Here is a 22,232-nt window from a genome sequence, read left to right as displayed (position 1 = left end):
TCCGCTTCACCGCGGGTATTTTCGTTGTAGTCGATTGTTGATTTGCTTTCCGAGAGGTTGTATCGTTCCTTCGCTGGGTGCATAATGTATACGTGTGCTCATCTTTTGACTTGCCCTCAAGGGCACATACTAGCCCTTCATACCATCCACCACCATGCTACCTATGTACTTGATTGAACTGCTTCTATAGTAGGCGGCTAGTCGAGCGACCGCATGTCTTAAACAAAGAGTCTCATTCGCCCTAACTATATCTTCGGGTATCTATTGCACAAGTACTCAACAGCACATGGGGAGGAGTACATGTGCTATGTACCCCACGATGTTCCCATATTGCGCGGATTGATCTGAGATTGAGAGTGGTTGACATGTCGCACTAAACCCACGAATCCTAAATTCCGAAGATGGCAGGCTTTGATGGCGTCGGATAGGTCACACCAAACCCACAACTTCTAATTTGTTGACAATGACGAGTCGAGATGGACGTGGGATGAGTGACACTAAACCCACAATAACCATAACCGCCCCGTCTAAACAAAGAATGACTTCGTCACACTCTTACGGAACACGCTTGCCGTGTTACACCCGCCGCAACGGGCGAGGAAGGGGAAAGGCGGCCGACGACGGCAACGTTCTAGCCTCGAAGTCCTTTGCATCCTCGACCAAAGAATCTTGCACATGTCAACGTTCCAGGTTGAAGCCGTGTGTCTAACAAGTCATGATCACAGAATGAGAAGAATAAAGTCATCTCTACATCCCAACTTCATCCCGTTACCAGCACAACCCGCAATAACCGAACAAAGAGCCGCCGTGAACGCACTGTCACGGACCGCGCTCTGATTCAAGGGAGGGGACATCCACCACCACCCCTCCGCCTCCCCCACCCACCCAGAGGAAGAGGCAAGGCGGCCGACGACGGCAGCGTTCTAGCCTCGAACACCTCCATACTGTCAGCCAACGGCTTTTGCACATGTCAAGTTGATGCGGATAGGTTCTATGAATTGCATCTACCAGTGTTCATTCGAATAGAAATATAAGGTCGTTCAAACTAAATCTTAACTACATCGCTTCGTCTTCGTGCAAAAAAAGCGACCGTGGAGCACGTCAACACTAAATCGTGCTACTATGTGAAATCAAACATCGAGGATATCTATCATCCCAAACGCCAATCGCTATCCCTAGATCATCATCAAAATCGAAAAACAAGATTCATACAACCGAAAACCACCATCTTCATCCCTACTCCTCTAGCCTCTCCTTGCCTTTACCAAGCGGACTCATCCCCGCCCCACTCCCCAACCTCTTACTCCTAACACTCACCTCCCTCGCCAAACTGCTCTGACTAGCCTTCCCCCTAACCTTCAAACTCTTAATAGAATTCGACGGGCTCGGCCTCGGACTCATCCTCGGACTACCCCCTCTACTCCCACTACTGCTCATCTGTTCAAACCTCCCCGCCAGATCCTTCACCCTCGTCGGGGACTCCTTCCCATTCCCATTCCCATGATCATCCCCAGCAACGCTTGGAGGGGGAACATCACTCAATATACTCGCACCATCGATATCCGCATTAACGACTCTGAGTTTAGACTTGGGTACGGTAAACATGACTTGCACGACGCGACGCTCGACTGCGGCTTCGACGTCCCAGTCTGCTTCGCTGGCGGGGGTGCAGGGACGGTCTCTGTCGTCGCCTCTGTCGTGTGACGGGGGTACGCCTAGTTGGTCTGGGGATATGGGTGTACGCGGGGTAGGCAACCTCTCCTCACTATTGATAGTGACGAGGAGATTGCTACCGCGTTCGCGCCACTCTTGACGCGCGCGTTCACGCTCAAGGATGGCGATGTCTTCAGGCGCGCCCCAGTCATCGCCTGCAGTGCGGCGCCAGGCAGGGTCTTGTTCTTCTTCGAGCCAGTCCTGTTTGCCGCGGCGGTTGCGCCAGAAGCTTGCGTCGGAAGCGGCGCGTTGGGGCGTCGAATTTGTAGTCGCGGGAGCAGGCAGGGATTTTCTGTTGATGGAGCGGGGAGAGGGGTCGACGGGGGAGGTGGGATCGTCTCTGTAGGGCTCGTGGTATGTTGGTGCTGTGGTGAGGGAGCGCGTGCGTTCGGCGCTGGAGACGGAACGTGTTAGTACTCTGCGGACGCTGCCTAGCCAGCTCATTCTGCGCTCTCTGGTCGCGGGACGAGGGGCGGATGATAGGTCTAGGGCGAAGGATGTTGCAGGTGTCGCTGTGGCTGCGCGACTGTTGCTGCGGTCTGAGTCGCGATGAGTCGTTGAACCGGAAGAACTGGTGTCGGGTCTTGATCGCTCTGGGTTTCCACCGAGGAGTACCTCGCCTTCTGCTTGTAGACGAGAAAACGATGATTGTGCGGTGCGGAATGAGTCGACATCCTGCTCGCCTTGCAGGCTACTGAAGGACTGCGTTCGCGGATCTTCTGGTGAGTGTCGGCCAGCCTTATCATGAGTAGGACTTGTATCAGGCGTCTTGAATGGGTTGGCACGCATGGCCGTGTTCAACATGGGACCCGAACGCATAGATGCACTGCGCCCAACGCCTCCATTGGATGAAGTCCATGACAGCGTACTCCTCTCGCTGAGGTTTGAGCTTGTACGTTCAGACGTAGACTTGTCAGGCGATAGTCTTCCAGCTGAATTGGTATTAACCTCATAGCTCTGGTGTTGAGGCGACGGGGACGCCGAATGAAGGGTGTTCCTGTTACGTCCAGGGGATTCGGTGAATGGATCCAAAACTGGAGCGTTATCAAGTATTGCCGACCCAGATCTTTGTCGTGTCTCTGCCATCTCCTGATGCCTTCCCGGTGTATTATTGTCGTGCGCTGACTCTTCATCAGGCTCCTCCTCCAGCTCATCGATAGGATGTATGCTTCCTGGACCTCGGGGCCTGCCCATGGCGTACTGAGGTCTGCCACTCAAGTTGCGTCGCAATCCGCGCGTTGGACTTGGAACCTCGACTAGCAAGCCAGTTCTTTCCACGTCACCTCGATTAGTAGACTTCCATCCCTGTCCACCCTGTGTACCGGCTGGGAAGTAGTAAGGCCCGTTCTGATCGGTAATATAGTCCAGAGCATCCGAGTTTCCGCCGCGGCCATCGAAGCTTTGAGGGTAGTCTTCGGCGTTGTATCTGTGAGTAGTGTAGGAGATCTCTTGCAGTTGCTTTTCACGGAACTCCCTTCGCTTCTTCATACGCCTTGCATACCACATGTAGAGCGCGAACACTCCACATATCGCCGCCAAACCGATACCAACACCGACACCCAAGCCAGCCTTTTGTCCAGTCGTAGACAACAGTCCGCTACTGGCAGACTCTGACGGCGACTCTTTGACCGGGGGAGTATAATCCGAGATCCAGGTATTCGATGTGACGTTAAGGAAGTATGTTTGCGTGTTTGCTGCTGGCGCGACGTCTCTTCGCTGTGTGCCGGATGATGAAATAGAATAGCCGCCGGTAATCATCAGTACACCTCCTGGGAGCATGGCCGCTCCATGACCATATAGACCACCGTCATTCGGCAGTCCGGTACCAGTAGTAGATGGAACTACCCACTCCCAGTCACCAGCACCACCATAACCATCTGCAACGCTGAGTATAGCGAACTGGGGGTCTGCCGGTGTATTGATGTCGCCCACCCAACCTCCGACTACAACGATCTGCTGGCCATCCGGACTCAGCACAGCGGTATGACCGGAACGAGGATCGATCGAGGTGACGTCTGCTCGAATAGCTAGGTCTGTACGTGTGGTGTCAGGTTGATCGACGCCGATAAAGGTCCAGCCCTGTTCCGGAAGGGAAAAGAGCGCAATCTGCGACATGTTGATAAAGGCAGCACTGGTATGGCCTCCGATGAGGACGAAGTTCTGCTGTTGTATCTGCGTGTCATCGCTTCGGTCGGAGAAGGTTGGTGAAAGACCCGTGATGGTGAATCCTGCTTCGGGTATAGGCGGTCCGCGGCTGGAGGAGACATCGATGTCGTAGTTGAGTGGCTTGCTCGTATCCTCCGAAGGTTGTACAGTGACCATGAAGTTTGAGTAATTGGCCGCAGACTGCCAGTCGCTCGCAGTCTCGTTTTGATCAGGACACATACCACCGAAGAAGTATGCGCCGGTATTCGCAGCCTTCCCACCCACGATAGACGAGAAGGTCATGCCACCGCTGAGGTAGTTCGCGCCCATGATGGACGTATGCGAACTTTCGACCACCGAAACATCCTGCTTGCTCCAACTGCCCTTGACAACGTTCTCTGATGTATCCGGTACGAAACTCCACAACTCGCCACCCCTCGCACCCAGAGTGCAGTCGCCCGTGTATACAGTCAGGTTGCCGTCGTGGTCGAGAACCGGGGTGAAAGCGCGCGGGGCATTGTCGTCGAGGAAGGGCAGCGTTGCGTACAGTGTGTTGTAAGGCAGGTTCGACGCTTTGACCTGGGACGATAGATCGATGGTGCTCAGTGCGAATTGCGTAGACGATTGCGACGACGGGCGGAAGACGTAGAGGGTATCATTGTTTTGGAGGAGGCGTGTAGGGTTGTAGGGCATCTGGGCTGCGACGACAGACAGCAGTAGCGAAGTCGACAGGAGTGGTAGCCATTGCATCCGGAGTTCGATAGGTAGCCTTAGCGATGTCGACATAGTGGTGGTATGATGCGCGAGGACCTTCACCTCGAATGCTGGAGATGACGTCCCATGAACCACGACTCTGAGGATGCGGGACAGCGTAACACAGACTCTGGAAAGCGACAGTACAGGTGGAGATGAAGATGCGCGGACGTAAACCAGACAGTGGGCTTAGATCTGCGGGCCATGCACGGGACCGTCTAGAGTCGAGATGGCTGGCGTTCGGGGTTCGTTGCAGGGGCCGCACGGTTTGTTTACGCGACCGCGTAACCTTGGAACAGGATCTTCTGCCTTGCAACGTCAGACTAGAAGAACTGTATCGCCCCATGCAACACATATACACTCCTACAGGCACATACACTGCACATGAACACACATACACACATACACACATACACACATACACACATACACACATACACACATACACACATACACACAGATAGATGAGGCCTCCACCACCTCCCCTCCTCCTCCCCCACCCACCCATCTCAGATCCGCAGTTCATGCACGAGACCGTCAAGCGTCGAGGTGGCTGGTCTGTCAACAGAGGCCCAGCCCGCAAAGCTCTCGACCCAGCCGCGTAGGACTCGACTAAAGTTGCGTAACATACTATTCTAGCGTGTATATCTCGGCGGGAAGCGTCCATCGGTCCAATCAGTATTGCATGCCACGATCGGGAGCCGTTCCGAACGCGTCTGGGCCTGATTTGCCCTGATTTACGCACGCCAAGCTGGTTAGTAAACAGGGTCGTTCGGGGCAACGGCTTTTCGTGGCGTGCGCGCATCAACTATGATCATAGCATGTGAAAATATAGCCCACCCATCGTCGTCGGACTTGGAATGCTTCAAAAAGTAATTGTTCCGTCTTCTGTCGTCGGAGAAACAATCAACCATCGTGACAACATTGCGCGACACACTGTGTAGCTCCAGAGTCGAGATAGAGAGGAGGTTGGTAGAAGGTCGGCGGTATGACAGCACCGTCAGCACGAGCGCATCGCAGCCCCCACCTTCCAACTTCCAAGGTTGCGTCTACCGCTTCCACGCGTAAAAAAGTCGATGACACTACCTTCCCATCCGCTTTTGTTTCAGATACACGACGCATCAGCTGAGATCTATTGGCAATTCGGGCCTTCGGTCGTCGAGAAGGTTTTCGCGGGCTGGGGACGCGTCGACGTACTACTGTTACTTAAGCTTGACTTACATCCATCATCGCCGTGGCTAGAAAATGTATCTGGGAACATAATCTGGATTGCGATCATACAAAAACTCATGAAGCGACTTTGTGCCTGCAACAAAGCAGCAGCACGTTCAACAAAGTAATCATCGTCTTCGCTGCCTCTTAGTTGGACGTGTCTGTTTATGCTTATACTGTCAGTATTATAGGCGGGGCAAGCCGCTCGCTGCGCCGTATCTAGAAGGCAATATGAAGGTCTCGCAGTATTATGGAATATCAATAGAACAACAAGTTAAAATTAGGTACGCAGACATTGTGCACACTGCGGTGTAGAACTAGCAAGAGTACATGTGAGCTTCGTCGTCTTCACATTTCTGCTTGCTTTTTTTAGACAGTAGCACACCCTGGTAGCTTGAGCTCATGGCTAGGTCTTTTCATGGGAGAACAGTCTGTCCCACACGATCCTGCAAATTGCAAGACAACACCTTCATCACGTATACTGAATACTCAATTATAGAGCGACACTGACATATTTTCATTCAGCTCATCCCATATCAAGATGAGATCGTCTACTCCACACTGACAGAGCTCTTGCTCCGTCACACGCTATCTCATCTCCCTGCGACAATCGTCGCACACATAGTCCCCAGAGAAAATCAAAACGCCAAAGCCAGCCCATTCGCTGCTTGTGATGAACGCCGATGTTGAGATGCGTCCATACACCTCTTCTTCAATCCTTTTTGCACCGCCAAACGACCCATGATGCAGGTTGAACTTTTGGGTATCATAACTAGTCATTACACACATTACAAAGCGGCATGTTGATATGCTGCTTGAAGCGACTACCTTGATGAAAGGCAGTCAAAGAGGATATGCTAAATAGCAAAGAGCCTAAGAAGAGTACTTCTCGCGGTAGAACTTGGCGGCGTTGACAAGGTTAACAAGCGCTGCCTTGGTCTCCTTCCACTGACGCGTCTTGAGACCGCAGTCGGGGTTGACCCAGAGCTGCTCAGGCTTGAGGTAGGTGAGCATCTCGGCGAGACGGTCCTTGATCTCCTGCTCGGAGGGGATACGAGGGGAGTGGATGTCGTAGACACCAGGACCAATGTGCCGGGGGTAGGCCTTGTCCTCAAAGACCTTGAGGAGCTTGGCGTCGCTCTTGCTGTTCTCGATGGAGAGGACATCAGCATCGAGCGCGGCAATGGCGTGGAAGAAGTCCTGGAACTCGGAGTAGCAGAAGTGGGAATGGATCTGGGTAGAGTCCTGGACACCAGCGCAGGCGAGCTTGAAAGAGTCGACAGCCCATGAGAGGTACTTCTCGCGCTCAGTGCCGGCACGGAGAGGAAGACCCTCACGGAGAGCGGGCTCGTCGACCTGGATGACGTAGATGCCAGCAGACTCAAGGTCAACAACCTCATCGCGGAGGGCGAGAGCAAGTTGCTGGGCCTGGACAGACTGGTGGACATCGTCACGGGGGAAGGACCATCGGAGGCAGGTGATGGGTCCAGTAAGCATACCCTTCATGGGCTTCTTGGAGATGGAGGCGGCGTACTTGGACTCCTTGACGGTCATGGGAGCAGGGCGCGAGATGTCACCGACGATGATCGGGGGACGGACGCAGCGGGATCCGTAGGACTGGACCCAACCCTTGGTGGTGAAGGCATAACCGTCAAGGCGCTCACCGAAGTACTGCACCATGTCGTTACGCTCGGGCTCGCCGTGAACGTAGACGTCAAGGCCAAGCTCGTCCTGGATCTTGACGACCTCCTCAATCTCCTTCTCGATGAACTTCTCGTACTCCTCGGGTGTGATCTCACCCTTGGTGAACTTGTTACGCGAGATACGGATCTCCTTGGTCTGGGGGAAGGATCCGATGGTGGTGGTAGGGAACATGGGAAGGTTGAGGTGCTTCTTCTGCTGAGCGTAACGCTCGGGGAAGCCAGACTTGCGCTCGTGCTGCTCAGGGGTGACGCTGGCCTGGCGGTCCTTGACAGCCTTGTTGTTGGTGCGCTCAGATGAGGCACGAGCCTGCATCGACTTGGCGTTGGCCTCAAGAGCCTCACGGACGGATGCTGGGCCGTCGTTGACAGCCTTGGCGATGACAACGACCTCGGAGACCTTCTGGCAGGCGAAGGAGAACCAGTCCTTGACCTCCTCGGGCAGCTTCTTCTCGCTGTCGAGAGAGTGGGGAGTGTGGAGAAGGGAGCTGGAGGTGGCAACGAGGACACGGTCCTTGCCGAGCTTCTGGACAGCAGTCTCAACAATCTCGATGGCGTTCTTGAAGTTGGTCTTCCAGATGTTGCGGCCGTCGACGACACCAACTGACAGAACCTGGTTGGAGCCAAGCTTACCGATGACGCTCTCGAGCTGCTCAGGGTTCCTAACAAGGTCGATGTGGATACCAGCAACACCCTGGAGGCTGGGGAAGACCTCGAAGTTGTGGACGATGTCACCGAAGTAGGTGGCAAGGACAAGCTTGGGCAGACCGCTGCCGACGAGCTTCTCGTATGCGGGCTTGAAGGCATCCTTGACCTTCTGGGGGAGGTCGTAGACGAGGACAGGCTCGTCAATCTGGACGTACTCGGCACCGGCCTCCTTCAGCTTCTGGAGGAGCTCGACGTATACCGGCAGCAGCTTCTCGAGAAGGGTGATGGGGTCGACGGACTGGCCACGGTCGGCCTTGCCGAGAGCGAGGAAGGAGACAGGTCCGATGAGGACGGGGCGGGTATTGATGCCCGCCTCCTTGGCCTCGAGGAACTCAGCGACGGGCTTGGGGTTCTCGGCGAGGGTGAAGGTCTGGTTGTCTTGGAGGGTGGGCTTGACGTAGTGGTAGTTTGAGTCGAACCACTTGACCATCTCCTGTAGTGGGGTTAGAGGGTGTTGATAACTCCCGAACTTTCGGGACTTACCAGCGAGGGGACGTCGACACCGTCCTTCTGGTGGCCACGGCCCATGGCGAAGTACTCATCGAGCTTATGCAGCGAGTGCTTGGAGTAGCGCTCTGGGATAGCCTAGTCCTGTTAGTCGGCCGCAGCGGGTATTGGATGACGTGTGCTTACGTTGAAGAGCTGGATGTGGTCGAGGAGGTGGTCGTAGAAGGCGAAGTCGTTGCTGGGAATGACATCGACGCCGGCGTCCTTCTGGATCTTCCAGTGCTCCAACCGCAGGCGCTTGCCCTCCTTGATCAGGTCATCGCGCGAGAGCTTGTCCGCCCAGTAGGCCTCGTTGGCCTTCTTGAGCTCACGGTCCGCACCCATGCGGGGGAAACCGAGTACTGAAGAGTGTACCATTGTGATGTGATTGTCCGATGCGGACAACTGTGATAATTGGGGGGATGGGTAGGATGTGGTAGAGGGGAGGGGGAAGAGGGTGAGGGAGGAAGGTGGGATGTAGGAGGAAGAGTGGTAGCGGATGGTGTGCTTTATGTTTTTTGCTGGCGTATGCAGCAACGTCGCGGGGTTGGCGCCTACGTGGCTCCGATTCGACGGTGCACTCACCGCCCTCAACTTTATTCTGCAACGGCGAGAACAATCCGCCGTTCGTCAGGGCTTCCCTCAATCTACGCAGTGTGGAGCGATTATCTTGGACTATCCTGCTGCTTTAGCGCTCCCATGCCCACAGCTATCGCGCACTAGCTCTGCTAATGCTAACTTTTCCCCAAAGCGACATCGGCGGAGGGGCGCTCGGAGCCTTGGCGGTGACGAGCTTGCGCAACTTCAAGCGTGTCCGGTGAGAATTCGGATGTTTCCACAGCACAGGGACGAGGCACCCTGTAAAGATTCACGCAGGAACGATCCCTTCTCGACTGGGTGTTGAGTATTGGCCATGTCTAACACGTCGTCCATGACAGCATGAATCAGCTCCGCGCCAGCTCTTAGCGGGTTCTGCATCTCAACAGGCATCTTCTGGGTTAGCTCAGACCCTGAAGATCATCGACATCGGGACAATGCCATCAACTCGTCTCGAGCAGAACACCAAGGCGGCATGCGAGTCAGGTGCCATCGGTGGTTTGCACTGCAGCTCTTCTCACGATGGTCGGTAAATGTCCGAGCGAAGGGTTCACGACGAGGCGGCGGAACCACCGAGTACTTGCCTTATTTAGCTGTCTCCACAACCCCGCATCGTGTATAAAACCCCGCCATCAACAAGCCAAGTAGACGATAACAAGCGCAACAACCCCCCGAGCCAGTGAAACACACACGGATAATATTCACACGCATATCACAATGGCCTCAAGACCGACTCACACCCGAACCGCCTCCACAAACCTGGCCGGCGGCTCAGGCCAGCGCGTGTTGGAAGGACGAAATGCCATCATCACCGGAGCATCTCGAGGTATTCCAGCCACATACCCAAACTACATCCCGTTCTAACACCCCCAGGCATCGGCGTAGAAATCGCCCGCAACCTCGCCAGCAAAGGCTGCAACGTCTCCATAAACTACACCTCCGACTCCTCGTCCTCGACCGCCTCCTCCCTCGCCTCCGAACTCTCCGCCGAATACGGTATAAAAGCCATCAGCGTCCAAGCAAGCATGGGTTCAGAAAACGGCCCCGCCCACCTCGTCGAAGTAACCAAGAACAACTTCCAGCACCCCAAGACGGGCAAGTTCCAACTCGACATCATCATCAACAACGCAGGCGTCGCTGGAAACAACTACGTCGAAAACGTGGATTGTGAGGACTTTGCTAGGCAGTTCAATATCAATGTACGGGGGCCGCTGCTGCTGGTGAAGGCGGCGACGCAGTATCTGCCGAATGATCGATCGGGCCGTATCGTTAACCTCAGCTCTGTGAGTTCGAGCCTGGGATACAAAGGCCAGTCTATCTACGGCGGTACAAAGGCGGCGCTGGAGAGCATGACGAGGACGTGGTCAAGGGAGTTGGCGGAGCGCTGCACGGTTAATGCGATTAACCCTGGTCCTGTTGCTACGGATATGTACTGGAGTAATGACGACGCGTTCATTGCGCAGAACAAACCGTTTATCGAGAATACACCTCTTGCAGCGCCAAGGAAGGGGATCGATCCGGAGAGGATCTATGAGGCGAGCCAGGGTGCGGGTGGAAGGCCGGGGTATAGTGAGGAGATTGGGGGTGTGGTGGGAATGCTGTGTTTGCCTGAGGCGGGGTGGACTACGGGTAGTGTGATTTGTGCGAATGGTGGTATGAAGTTCAGCTTCTAGGCATCGGCGAGGGTAACGAGGACATGAATGAGAACAACAAGAATATGACATCAGCAAGGACGGTTTTTTGTGAGGTTCCTAGTCTACCGTACACACGTAACACTCTGCCTCACATCCCCCTTCCCACACTCCCCTACCTCACTCTCAATAACCACACTCGACGTCTTTCTGATCCCCCCATCTCCGTCTTCTTTCACAACAATCCCTCGTTCCGAATCCCTATCACACATCCACCCCGCACTCATCCTGTCCTCGCTCTCCACGCTGACGCCATCGTCCTCTACATGTTCATACCTCATCGTCGATTTAGTCCGCACACCAATTCTCTCGAGCTCGGATTGATGCTGCGAGCCATCCGCATCATGTCCTCCTGCACTACGACTTTGTTTGGTACCGCGACTTCGATTCCGACTGCTACGTAAGGTAGATTCGCCGATGAGGTGGGGGGCGACGTGTCGGAAGAAGAGGCGCATGGTGGGTAGGCAGCCGGTTATTATTACGAGGTTGGCTTCTATGAGGCTGTTTGAAGGTTAGGTAATGCGTTTCATGGTAATAGATTGGGTGAATGGCGATATGGAGATTTTGATTTAGGGTGTGGTGTGGTGTGGTATGGGGTGGAATTGTATGGACTTACATCCAGATACCCGGCATAACGATCGCCCAGGTCTGATCGACGGTTTGGAGCATGGGGAAGAGGAGGGCGAGGCGGACGCCACTTGTGATGCATGTCCTGATTTTTTCTATCAGCTTTATGCCTCACATAACTTACGCCGGACTCATGGCAGGACTGGTGACTTACAGCGAGCCCACCCCAAAAATACATATCAACCCCATCTTCTGCGCCCTCGGAATCTGCAACCTAACCACCATCGGCACCGGCAGCACAAGCAACAAGATATCCGTAGCCATGTTCAACACCGCCGTCGCCATATAGAGAGGTGTCCTATCAATGCAACTTCCTTCGGTGATGGTAACATCCCAGTTCCGTTTGAAAGGCGTACAAGCGAAGATGAGGGGGAAGACAAGTGCAATGTTGTATCCAACAACGAGGAACATGCTTGCGTAGACACATGATTTGAACCAGCGGAGGTGGGATAGGCGGAGGTAGAAGAAGAGGAGGGAGAGCTTGGCGCTCGCGAGGAAGGGGCAGTAGATTATGCTTGCTACGCTGATCAACTGTTGAGTGGTCAGGCGGGATTATTAGGAGGGGTTGATGGCGGCGCTTACGTTCATGGTAGAGTTAACGCGATGGCCGGTCAGTTCCCAGATGTGGATGCCGAGTGTGCCGCGGCCGTATTGGACTGCTAGGTTGTTAGATCGGGGACGGTGGGAGTGGGCCTTGCTAGACGCACAGAGAATGGGAACTTGTATTGCGATGGAGAAGCACTGCAGGTCTGATCGTTAGCACGAATTGTCGAACATGCATGTTCTTCAAGCTGCGATGCGACGCACCCAGGCTATGAGCAGCGCTACTATAGATGTTGTCAGAAACAAGATGCAATGTTTCGGCCTTTGTCGATCTCGGCCAGACCTGAAGAGCTTACTATCATCTGGTGTAAAGTTCTTCGCTAGCCTTGTTTTCGTGTAGACGCGTATAGCCATGAAGATGGCGGCAACAATCATGCCCAATGTGCCAATCCAGAAGTTGGCAGCCTCGCCCGTTCTTTGCGGGTTATCGACATCAACGAGATATCCAGGCGGAGCCGGAAAGATGGGCTTGTTCATGTCCATGATGCAATTATTTGGAGAAAGTGTGCGTCCCTATTCATCGGCTGTCGTGTCTATATTTCAGTTCGCATTCTCGTCCCCATCGTCCGGGTCATCACAATCCGTCATTTCTTGCTTTGGTCAACCAACATCCTCAACATGTAACTATGCTCCATGCCGCATGAGATCCTGCTATTAACTGTGATGGTCAGTTATAGCGCACAAGCAATGACACTGTACACGCCGCATCGCTTAGGCAATGAGGCTCGCACATGCAGCATGAGATTGGCCTGGAGTACTGCACCGCCGACCAAGAACTTGGTCAGTATACCTGTGCCACTCCACTGCATCGGAATCATGGCTGTGCATGGCAATAACGGCTCAGATGTCTTCCTGCCTGGCGGAAGCTTGGGGTGAGCACAAGCATGCCAAGGTTGTGGCGTTCATGGAATTGGCCATCCCTTAGGCGTCGCATCCACCAGTATGGTTGACCGAGGTCCGCGAAGCGTCTGTTGATAGCCGTTAAAACGACTGTGCCTCGTTCCTAGCTCTCCGCGGTCCGCTCGCCAGGGTCGCGGATGATCCCCAAATTAACTGCTTGTGCCGAGCCGTGTGTAAAGTGATCTCGAACCTATGGAGAAGCATACGTTCAAAGACCCCTGTAAGCCACCTTTTAGCGAACAAATTGACGGCATTGCCGCTTTGCTGCCGACGGGTGTATAGCCTTCGCGGCACAGGTCGAACGCCACATCGGGTCCAGTTCTGGACACAATTTTGGCATCCTTCGAGCATCCAGCTTCATCTCATATGTCGAGTCATTGCGGAGCAGGAATTGCGCATCCTTGCTGAGGTTAATCCCTCAACCTGTTGAGAGATATGAGCGGGTAGAAAAGCGTGCCACAGCCTGCGTCAACGTTTCGACCATCGAGTGTTCCTTGTGTTATTTCTCCATCTATTGAACTTGTCAGTACCATGACTCGCTTATCCCTTACCTTACTTGCGGCAGCGGCTGTCATCCCATTCGCGCATGCTGACTATTGCGTGAGGCTGCTCTTTAATTCCCTTCTATTCGAAACGTCTGCTAACATCTGCAGTGCTCCGCTCTTGCTCTTACGTCCCTAAAGAATCGGCTGCTATACCCTGGTCAAGATGCGTATGAGACGCGGGAAGATTCATACTTCGATGTGAAGCAGCAGGTTATCACACCCAACTGCATTGTCCAGCCCAAGACCGCAAAAGAAGTCGCCCTTGCTGTCAAGACCCTCACAGCTGCTAGTCGATTGAAGTCATGCAAGTTTGCGGTTCGTAGTGGTGGACACACGCCATACGTCGGAGCCTCAAACATTGAGGATGGCGTAACACTCGACTTGCACTATCTCAGCACCGTTGAGTATGACGCTAAGAAGGCTTTGGTCAAAGTCGGTCCTGCGGCAACTTGGAACGACGTATACGATACGCTGGAGCCACTGAACGCGATGACGAGTGGTGGGCGTTCGTCCACAGTTGGTGTCGGCGGTCTTACGCTTGGCGGTGGGATCTCGTACTTTTCTCCGGGGCGGGGTCTGGTCTGCGACAACGTCATCGAGTTCGAGGTCGTCCTTGCTGACGGTCGTATTGTGACCGCGTCCAAGACTTCGCGTTCAGATCTCTTTGCTGTCCTCAAAGGCGGCAACAATAACTTCGGCATCGTTACCAGCTTCAAATTCGGCACCTTCGACTATGCCGGCATGTGGGGCGGCCTTGTCATTTACCCAGAGTCGACCATCCAAGATCATTTCAAGGCCCTGATCAACTTCTCCAACAACATTGACAAGGAACCGAAAGGTTCGGCTATCGTCATGCCGGTGTATCAGAGCTCAGCGGGGGCCGACTTGATACTGAACGCGTACGACTATGCTGAGCCAGTATCAAGACCCGCGGCCTATGACGAGTTTTTGGCGATTCCTGGCAATATCTCGGACTCCACAGGTATCAGGAACATGTCGTCGCTGGCAGCGGAACTCGCAGGCGCTACTACACATAGGTAAGCTAAATGCGCCTCCTGTTCTTAACAGATGCTGATCAACAACCTAGCGTGTACTTTGGTACGCTGACTTTCGCGAACGATCTTCGCGTCATGACCAAAGCCCATGAGATCTACATGGATGTGCTGTCCAACCTGAAGGCCAAAGCCACGGGTGACTGGCAGATCTATGTGCTCTATCAGCCCCTTCCGCCTTCGTACTGGAGGCAGAGCGCGTCCAAGGGCGGCAACATGCTGGGCTTGGAGCGCTTTGGTGAACAGGTGCTGTGTCGTAAGTTGCTCTGGGATTCTGTAACGACTGCATACTGATCAGTGAACATAGTATACCAACCCTACATCTCTTGGCAAGGTGCTGAGCAAGACGCGCTCTTTCAAGCCGCAGGCGCCGATCTCGTCAACGGAATCCGCGAATATGCTGAGAGCATCGGTGCCGACAACCCATACCTGTACCTAAACTACGCGGATAACACGCAAGACCCCCTCGCAAGCTATGGTTCCGCTTCCGTGAGGAAGATGAAGGCTGCAGCGAAGAAGTATGACCCTGCGGGTGTCTTCCAGAAGCTCGTGCCTGGAGGCTTCAAGATCTCGAATGTTCAGTAGGTGGTGGATGTGATTTCATAGCACGAATCGATAGCCATAATGTGTCGGTGTGATAGCAACATGACCATATCGTTCTTGGAAGTGCGACTTCCGTTGTGACTGACGTGCATACTCCATTCGGATGGCGTTCCGAGGTGTCAACACCACTCTTGGGCTGGAGTCAAAGCAAAAGACTGCAACGAAACCTCGTCGCGCAATCCGGAGATAATGAAAATTGTGAATTTGGAGATGCTGGAGAACACCCGTTGTTGACGTGCTGGCGTCATGAAGGCTGGCGTAAAGGAAGGCAGGGTGGCAGGCAGGCGTGAAAGCCAAAGCCAAATTTCGCTTGGCGGGCCCACTTGGGTCACGCTAGCCGTATCTGATGACGCGCCGACACGCGTGTCGGACTCGAACATTGCGTCCATCTCATCCCATCACTTCTTTCCTGGGTGAATACCGCATCATCCTGCGTGGTACGACCCTTCTCACGTCATTTTTGCCCCCAGGCGAAGGCGTCTGTCTCAGCGAGGGCTGACTTCGCTTTGGCTGCGCGTCCCGGTTCACTTCCACACGGTAGGCAAGACGCGTTTAGGGACGCGCCTCGAGTCATTCGTGCTGTATGACTGCGCACATCCAACATGGTCCCGACATCAAAAATTGAGAACGTGATGGACGCACGCGTCTCAAGACTCTAACTTTACGTAGAAACGCCATTAAATTATCTTCTGCTACATCACATTACACGCCCGCTCATGCATCATCTGCAGATACTTCTCCTTAAACTGTCTCTGCAACACCACCCTCTGCTTCTCCAGCTCCGCCGCATGATTCGCCTGAGCCCTTAGCATATTCTCCCTTGCCGACACCTCGCTCTCTTCAAACCGCTTCTTAGCATCCTCTATCAGCTGCGCCGCACTAACCTGTAAATTCTGCATCTCCTGCTGTTGCTTTGCGATATTGTCTTGATATTGTTTCCGCGATGCTTCCAAAATCTCACGGTCTTCTTTGTTGCTTTGGTCGCGGGCCTCTTTGAGGTCTTGTTCCAGCTCTTTTAGCTTCTTTTCGTAGTGTTTGATGAGCGTCTCTACGGATGATGCTAGGGCGCCTCCGGCGCCTGTGTCGACTAGTTCGAGGTTTTGGTCGACCATTTCGCGCTGTATGTCGAGTGTTACGGGCTTTTTGCGCTTCATCAGGTATTTGATGATCTTCAGCGCTGACGACTTTCCTTTGTCGTGACGGAATACGCAGCTTCCGTGGTCTATCATTCGTTTCCATAGCTGTGGTTGTTCTTGTAGTTCTCTTTCGCGTTCGATTGCTGCATTTGGTGAGGCCATGTCCCACATTGTTGTCGCTAACACCACGCTTGACAGCGGGCCGTCACCACACAGCTTTTGGAACATTTTTATGTTCTTAATTCCGCTACCGCCTACTCGCACATCTGAGATCCGTTGGAGGAAGATGATTCCAGCTAGTCGCAATTTCTCCGTGTGCGCCTTGTTCAGCCAGAGCGCGACTTCGCGCAGGATTTCGGAGTCGGACCGATAGGTGTCATCGAAGCCAGGGGTATCGACCAGGTAGACCTTCGTGCCGTCTTCGAACGTACAAGGTACAACTTGCACTGATACCGTGCCTGGAGTTCACTTAGTCCACGGTGCATAGGGGGGAGGAAAATAGCTCTCACATGAGTCTAGTCCATGCCCAACCTCGAGCTTGCGATCAGAGAAGAGGTTCACGAAAGTAGTTTTTCCGCAGCCAGTTATGCCCATCACTGCAATAATTATGTCGTCGGGCCTTCGCAATGAAGTCAGTAGATAGCCGTCAGAGGGTTGATAGGCTCGTACGTCAATTCCGGCAGAGGAGGTACCTCGCGATGAGGGCTATCCACTCTATTCGTCATACTTGTGGTTAATTCGTCGTAACTACGGATGAAGGGCAAAGGATATGTTGTTTTCTAGTCATCCAAGTCACTCAAGTTGAGCGATGGAAGCTTCTCATTCCTGGAGTGGATGCTGTAGCATAGCCGACAAGGCGACAAGGCAACCGCTTTGTAAGGAACTATCCTGGGATGGGAACTACAGGTTCATGCATAGCCTCACATGACGCTAGTACCAGCCTTGCGCCTCGATGTGCGGCGTTGCCTTTGTATGCAAGCCCCCGGCTTAGTGATGTGGTGACAACGCACCACGGCGGCTAATAGGCTAGCGAACGACGAACCAACGTCGTAAGTGCCCCTCCATTGCAGAGCACCGATATTGCAGTTATCGCGCAGTCGTCCTTTGTAGTTCACCGGATAGTTCTCAGCTCCGCGATGCCCCCACGTTTTATCTTGCGCGCACTCCATGGCGGGGCAGTGCATGCAGCCCAAGTGTCGTGACACAGCTTGTTTTACTGAAGGTTTATGCAGCCACGCGCTGAGCTGGTATAGACTGTGCCACACTAGATAGTATCTGGAGATGAGAAATTTTGAATGTCTGGAAGTTCATGCAGATGCGGCGATCGAGACCCTACGTCATTGCAAGCCTAGCGATAGCTACACGATACATCTCTCATGGCTAAGCTTGGTACGGAGTGAAGATCTGCTCGCCCAAGAGTGATGAATACCTGAGAGAAGTTAATCGCAGTTGTATCGAACCCGTCTACTCTATCCACGGTAATTGTAATCGCCTGGTGGGCCACTGCTATGTGAAGGAGCCCTGAGAAGATGCTGGCCATACGGCGGACCCGCGGAATGTGGGATTCTTCGCATCAGAGGCTGAGGCTGTGGTGGTGGAACGCGCACCATCCCAGTAGGATCGCTAGAAACATCATGAGGCGAGACGTGATAGCGACTGTCATGTACATATGGGGCCGCAGGTGTATACGAATGGGGATGATGCGGCGTGTACATCGGAGGCGCTGGGTCCTCCATATCGCTGTCAGACTCGCTCTCTGATTCATCAAGATAGCCAGGCTCGTCGGTCTGTTGATCCTGGAGGTACTGCGGAGTAGTGTGAGGCTGTTTTGGATGATCATCCGAGGATGTGCGCTTGATACCTGGTCGACGACTTTTTGATCGACTTCGCTTCCAAGCCCTTGTACCAGTCTTCTTAGAGATCATTGTCTCTATGGGCATGGAGTCGGCTCGACGTGGTGGTGGTATGATATCTCCAGCGGGTCTTAGGGCGAAGAAATCTCGCATCCACATAATGACCTCCTTTGGCCGCCTTTCCTTCGTTTTCTCGCGCACAACTTGATCTCGTTCCTTGGCCTCTGCTATCTCTTGCCTAACCGCTTCGATCCTTTCCAGACCTCCATGTTGGGCAAGGAGACCTTCTACACGCTGCTCTTCTATTACTCTTTTCAGCCCTTGAACCTCATGCTCAAGCTCGAAAATGCGCGCGGAGTTGTTTCCATGCACTATATCCTCTGGCGGGTCGTTCCGGCCGATGCTACACCCGGCTACCTGCTCATTCCGCATGTCTTCGAGTGTGACGGAAAGACTCCTTTGATCAGTTATAATGCTGTTGACGTGACGTATACAGTCTTCAGCTTGCTCAACGAATTCGCTTCTTAGGTCATCATCATCCTCAGCCTCCTCTGCACACTCCTCTAGCTCCCGCTTTTGCGTCTCGTACTTCTCGCGTGCATTGGCAAGTTCACCGTCGATGTATCTTCCTGCTGTTGTGTCTTCGAGTTTCGTAGCCACGCCTCGTCGCATCTCGCGCTGCAATTGCAGACTGACCTTTCTCCATCTATCTGCTAATGATTCGACAATCCGGATGCCGCTGTAGGTATCGCCTTGGTATTGCTCCATCCTAGCTCCACCTCTTATCATATTTCCAAAGAACTCAGGTCTTTCCCCCATCATGTCTTCACGCATCCTTGCGGCATCATGCGCTTCCTTCGTCTTCAGCGAGTTCCACATCGTTGTAACAATCACAACGTCCTGAAAGTTTCGCTCGCCGCAGATCTTCTCAAATATCCGGAGGCTCTTGAGGGAAGATCCCGACATTCTCATGTCTGTTATCCGCTGAACATAGATCATACCTCCGATTGGGATACTGCGCCCATAGCCATCGCAATAGGTGCAGATGAATGAAGCAATCTTTCGAAAGACCGCTGCGTATTCCAAATGAGTGTCGTCAAAGCCTGGCGTGTCGATGAGATATACTAGTTGGCCGTTCCTTCGCTGCAATGTCTGAAACACGACATCAGTGGTACCTTAAAATGATTAGGTCTATGTTCCGATCATTCAAGATGAACATACATGACTCTAGCGAATGCCCGATATCTGCACTCTTCTGTGTGACTTGGGAAATGAATGTGCTTTTGCCAGCGCCAGTGAGGCCCATAACGAGAATGCCAATCGCCCTAGCGACAGATCAGACAAAGAAACTGGACAGATGCTCAGCTCATACCGAGAAGACGGCGCATTCTGGTTGAACCGCGTAACTGTAAGAGCTGTAGGAGGAAATGTGTTGGACGAGCTTCCATGTGAGCGGATCGGCTCCAGCGCATCATGACTTCCCCTTCTGGTCGGCGAGATGTCGAGAGCGCTCATACTGCGCACATTACACTGATGCGGTTCTCGTAGTAGGAGGTCGCGTTGCAATGAGGCAATGCGATGACAGTAGATGCAAGCGCATCCAAAGCTGCCAAGACGGGCAGGCTACAGTGCTGCACACTCTAGCTGGGATGCTGACCTTAGCTGACGCTGTCATGCGGCCTGCAGGCGGAATCGCGCACGGACCGTACCTAGGCGCAGAGGCGTACTTGAGGATTGCCTGCGGCACAGCAATTGCGGTAGCTTTGACGTGTACGTTGCTGATTGGCGGTTCCCATGCGGCGGGCAGGTGGGCTGTACAACCTTGCTGCAGGATTGCATTTAGCCGCATCGAGAGCTGCTGCGGCGTAACAAGGCTATAGCAACGTGATCACTGGACAATATCCCGACCCAACCGTACACTTTGATTTGCGACTTGGTAAAGTCACCCATCGTTCCACAATGGAAACCGTGAATCTTGAAGGCTCGAAGCCAGTTGAGTAGGTAGACTCCGGTTATACAATCGCAAAACTGACTTGGCCTGGCAGCCCCGATGACCTTTTCGTCGCAGTCATGGGCATGACTGGTGCTGGCAAGTCTACCTTCATCGAACATTGTACCAATTCTCTAGAACGCCTTTCCGGACATGAACTAGCATCTTGTAGGCTTCTCGACAGCCCTGAAGCCTAAATGATTGTTGATACCATTGAACAGGTACAAGCCAGGTATCGATACACACCACTAGCGTACTCGGAAAAACGGTTCATCTGATAGACACGCCCGGCTTCAACGATAGTCGGCGATCCGATGGAGAGACACTACAGGAACTGGCATACTGGTTAGCAGCCGCTTACGAAAGAAGGATCAAACTCAGCGGAATCGTTTACCTTCATTGCATCACAAACAATCGCTTACAAGGCTCCGCGGTGCGTGCGCTGAGTGCCTTTAAGAGCATGTGCGGAGAAGAAGCATTTTCCGGAGTGGTCGTGGCAACTACCATGTGGGATAGAGCTACCAAAGATGAGCTCGTAAGAGCCGAACTGCGACACGAGGAACTCCGCGAGAAAGTCCAGGATGTTATACAGCACGGCGGTAAACTAGTCAGGCTATCAGCTGTAGAGATAGATGCAGGAAAAATACTTCAACACATCGTGGGAAAAAGCAGGAGGCTAACACTGGCGTTCCAGCGAGAGTTGGTAGATGAGAATCAGCTCATCCATGAGACGCGGGCCGGTCAAGTCTTGTTTGAGGATCTGAAAGAATCGTTCGAGACATTACAAGCCAAGATTGACGATGCGCGTGGAAGATTAGCCAAGATGGCTCATAATTCCCGGAGAGACGAGTTGCACGAGCTTGAAGATGCCATCATCGAGATGAATGCGAACATGCGGTCCGTGGACGAAGACATGGAGCGTACGAAAGTAAACCTCCGCGACATCCGGATGGTATGGGACAAGAATCTTGCACGAGATGATAAAACGATTCTGGCGAGCGCGCAACTTATCGAGCGGCGATTGGAGACCGAGCGTCGTCAGCAGGAAGTCAGAAGTGATGCCCAAACACCTTCACCCGACGACGGCTACGAAGCCTCAAGTGCAGGATTTTCTTCAGCAAATACACTGCAAACCTCGCAAAGCTACATGTCGCTCAGGTTGGAACAGCTGGAGAAAGAACGCGACGCGCTTACGTATCAAATGGGCCAAAGACTGAATAGACGATACACGGCGCCGCATGGACGAGGGGCGACGAGGATAGGAGCCATAGGCGCTGGTCTAGCTGTAGCCCAGCTCGTCGTAGCAATGGCGTGCACGGTGATGTGAACAGCGTGGGGAGTGTCAAGGAAGACAGGAGCAAATGGGCTGCTCACACAGCGGCGAAATCGGGGACGCGCTTCACGCTAGTGCTTTTCGGATATGACCCCACTTAATCGAATCGCGCTTCAAATGTTCGAGCTCCAAAACACCACGCAGCCTCCAACACCAACATCATCGCTCCGACAACCACGTTGCTTTATGGGCCTGGGTACACGGCCCTACGCGCATTAACCTGCGATGACTAAATTGAGCGCTCTCAGCGGCGTCTGTGTCATCATGGGGTTGTAAACCTCGCCTCTCCTTACGCGCCTCGAACCTATCTTACGCGATCGGTATGCTTCTTGAGCGAGTAACCTCTACTTCGCGAAAGCGCATGTTCTACCTAGCGTTATTACGACCACGTGTAGAGCAAGATTGGCATTGACGAAAGCGACAATGCATCCTCGATGTGTGTTGAAGCGTCTCGGTGGGCTGTAGATTCCCAGCACTACTACATTTTCCATTCACCCGTTACTAACTATTTGCAATTGTCAGTGCATTTGCGTTTCATCGAAAGAAGTGTTAAAACACTGGGCGACCTCACTGATCGTATGCACA

At 53.4% G+C, this 22,232-nt stretch overlaps 7 protein-coding genes across 7 annotated transcripts; 3 read left to right on the top strand and 4 right to left on the bottom strand.

Annotated features, from left to right (window-relative positions):
- Positions 1 to 1,236: 1,236 nt before the first annotated feature.
- Positions 1,237 to 4,644, bottom strand: J4E84_009798 (uncharacterized protein; the record flags this gene model as incomplete). Its single annotated transcript, XM_049392358.1, has 1 exon — positions 1,237 to 4,644. One exon carries the CDS (start codon positions 4,642 to 4,644, stop codon positions 1,237 to 1,239), a length of 3,408 nt encoding a protein of 1,135 aa, XP_049239941.1.
- Positions 4,645 to 6,696: 2,052 nt separating this feature from the next.
- Positions 6,697 to 9,095, bottom strand: MET26 (homocysteine methyltransferase Met26; the record flags this gene model as incomplete). The annotated part of the gene is made up of 3 exons (XM_049392357.1): positions 6,697 to 8,664; positions 8,715 to 8,816; positions 8,865 to 9,095. The coding sequence occupies 3 exons, from the start codon at positions 9,093 to 9,095 to the stop codon at positions 6,697 to 6,699; spliced, it is 2,301 nt and encodes a 766-aa protein (XP_049239940.1).
- A 936-nt stretch (positions 9,096 to 10,031) lies between these two features.
- J4E84_009796 (uncharacterized protein) lies at positions 10,032 to 10,987 on the top strand (the record flags this gene model as incomplete). The annotated part of the gene is made up of 2 exons (XM_049392356.1): positions 10,032 to 10,140; positions 10,188 to 10,987. 2 exons carry the CDS (start codon positions 10,032 to 10,034, stop codon positions 10,985 to 10,987), a joined length of 909 nt encoding a protein of 302 aa, XP_049239939.1.
- A 795-nt stretch (positions 10,988 to 11,782) lies between these two features.
- On the bottom strand, positions 11,783 to 12,718 carry J4E84_009795 (uncharacterized protein; the record flags this gene model as incomplete). The annotated part of the gene is made up of 3 exons (XM_049392355.1): positions 11,783 to 12,163; positions 12,215 to 12,329; positions 12,519 to 12,718. 3 exons carry the CDS (start codon positions 12,716 to 12,718, stop codon positions 11,783 to 11,785), a joined length of 696 nt encoding a protein of 231 aa, XP_049239938.1.
- Positions 12,719 to 13,666: 948 nt separating this feature from the next.
- On the top strand, positions 13,667 to 15,317 carry J4E84_009794 (uncharacterized protein; the record flags this gene model as incomplete). The annotated part of the gene is made up of 4 exons (XM_049392354.1): positions 13,667 to 13,735; positions 13,789 to 14,717; positions 14,768 to 14,988; positions 15,040 to 15,317. 4 exons carry the CDS (start codon positions 13,667 to 13,669, stop codon positions 15,315 to 15,317), a joined length of 1,497 nt encoding a protein of 498 aa, XP_049239937.1.
- Positions 15,318 to 16,027: 710 nt separating this feature from the next.
- Positions 16,028 to 19,323, bottom strand: J4E84_009793 (uncharacterized protein; the record flags this gene model as incomplete). The annotated part of the gene is made up of 2 exons (XM_049392353.1): positions 16,028 to 16,890; positions 18,129 to 19,323. The coding sequence occupies 2 exons, from the start codon at positions 19,321 to 19,323 to the stop codon at positions 16,028 to 16,030; spliced, it is 2,058 nt and encodes a 685-aa protein (XP_049239936.1).
- A 1,496-nt stretch (positions 19,324 to 20,819) lies between these two features.
- On the top strand, positions 20,820 to 21,641 carry J4E84_009792 (uncharacterized protein; the record flags this gene model as incomplete). Its single annotated transcript, XM_049392352.1, has 1 exon — positions 20,820 to 21,641. The coding sequence occupies one exon, from the start codon at positions 20,820 to 20,822 to the stop codon at positions 21,639 to 21,641; it is 822 nt and encodes a 273-aa protein (XP_049239935.1).
- Between the last annotated feature and the right edge of the window lie 591 nt (positions 21,642 to 22,232).

The sequence above is a fragment of the Alternaria hordeiaustralica genome (assembly GCF_023758085.1).
Source record: "Alternaria hordeiaustralica strain BMP 2776 chromosome Unknown scaffold_32, whole genome shotgun sequence".
Taxonomy (NCBI): domain Eukaryota; kingdom Fungi; phylum Ascomycota; class Dothideomycetes; order Pleosporales; family Pleosporaceae; genus Alternaria; species Alternaria hordeiaustralica.
The sequence above is the reverse complement of the archived record's forward strand: the minus strand, read 5'-3'. Positions and strand labels throughout refer to the sequence as shown.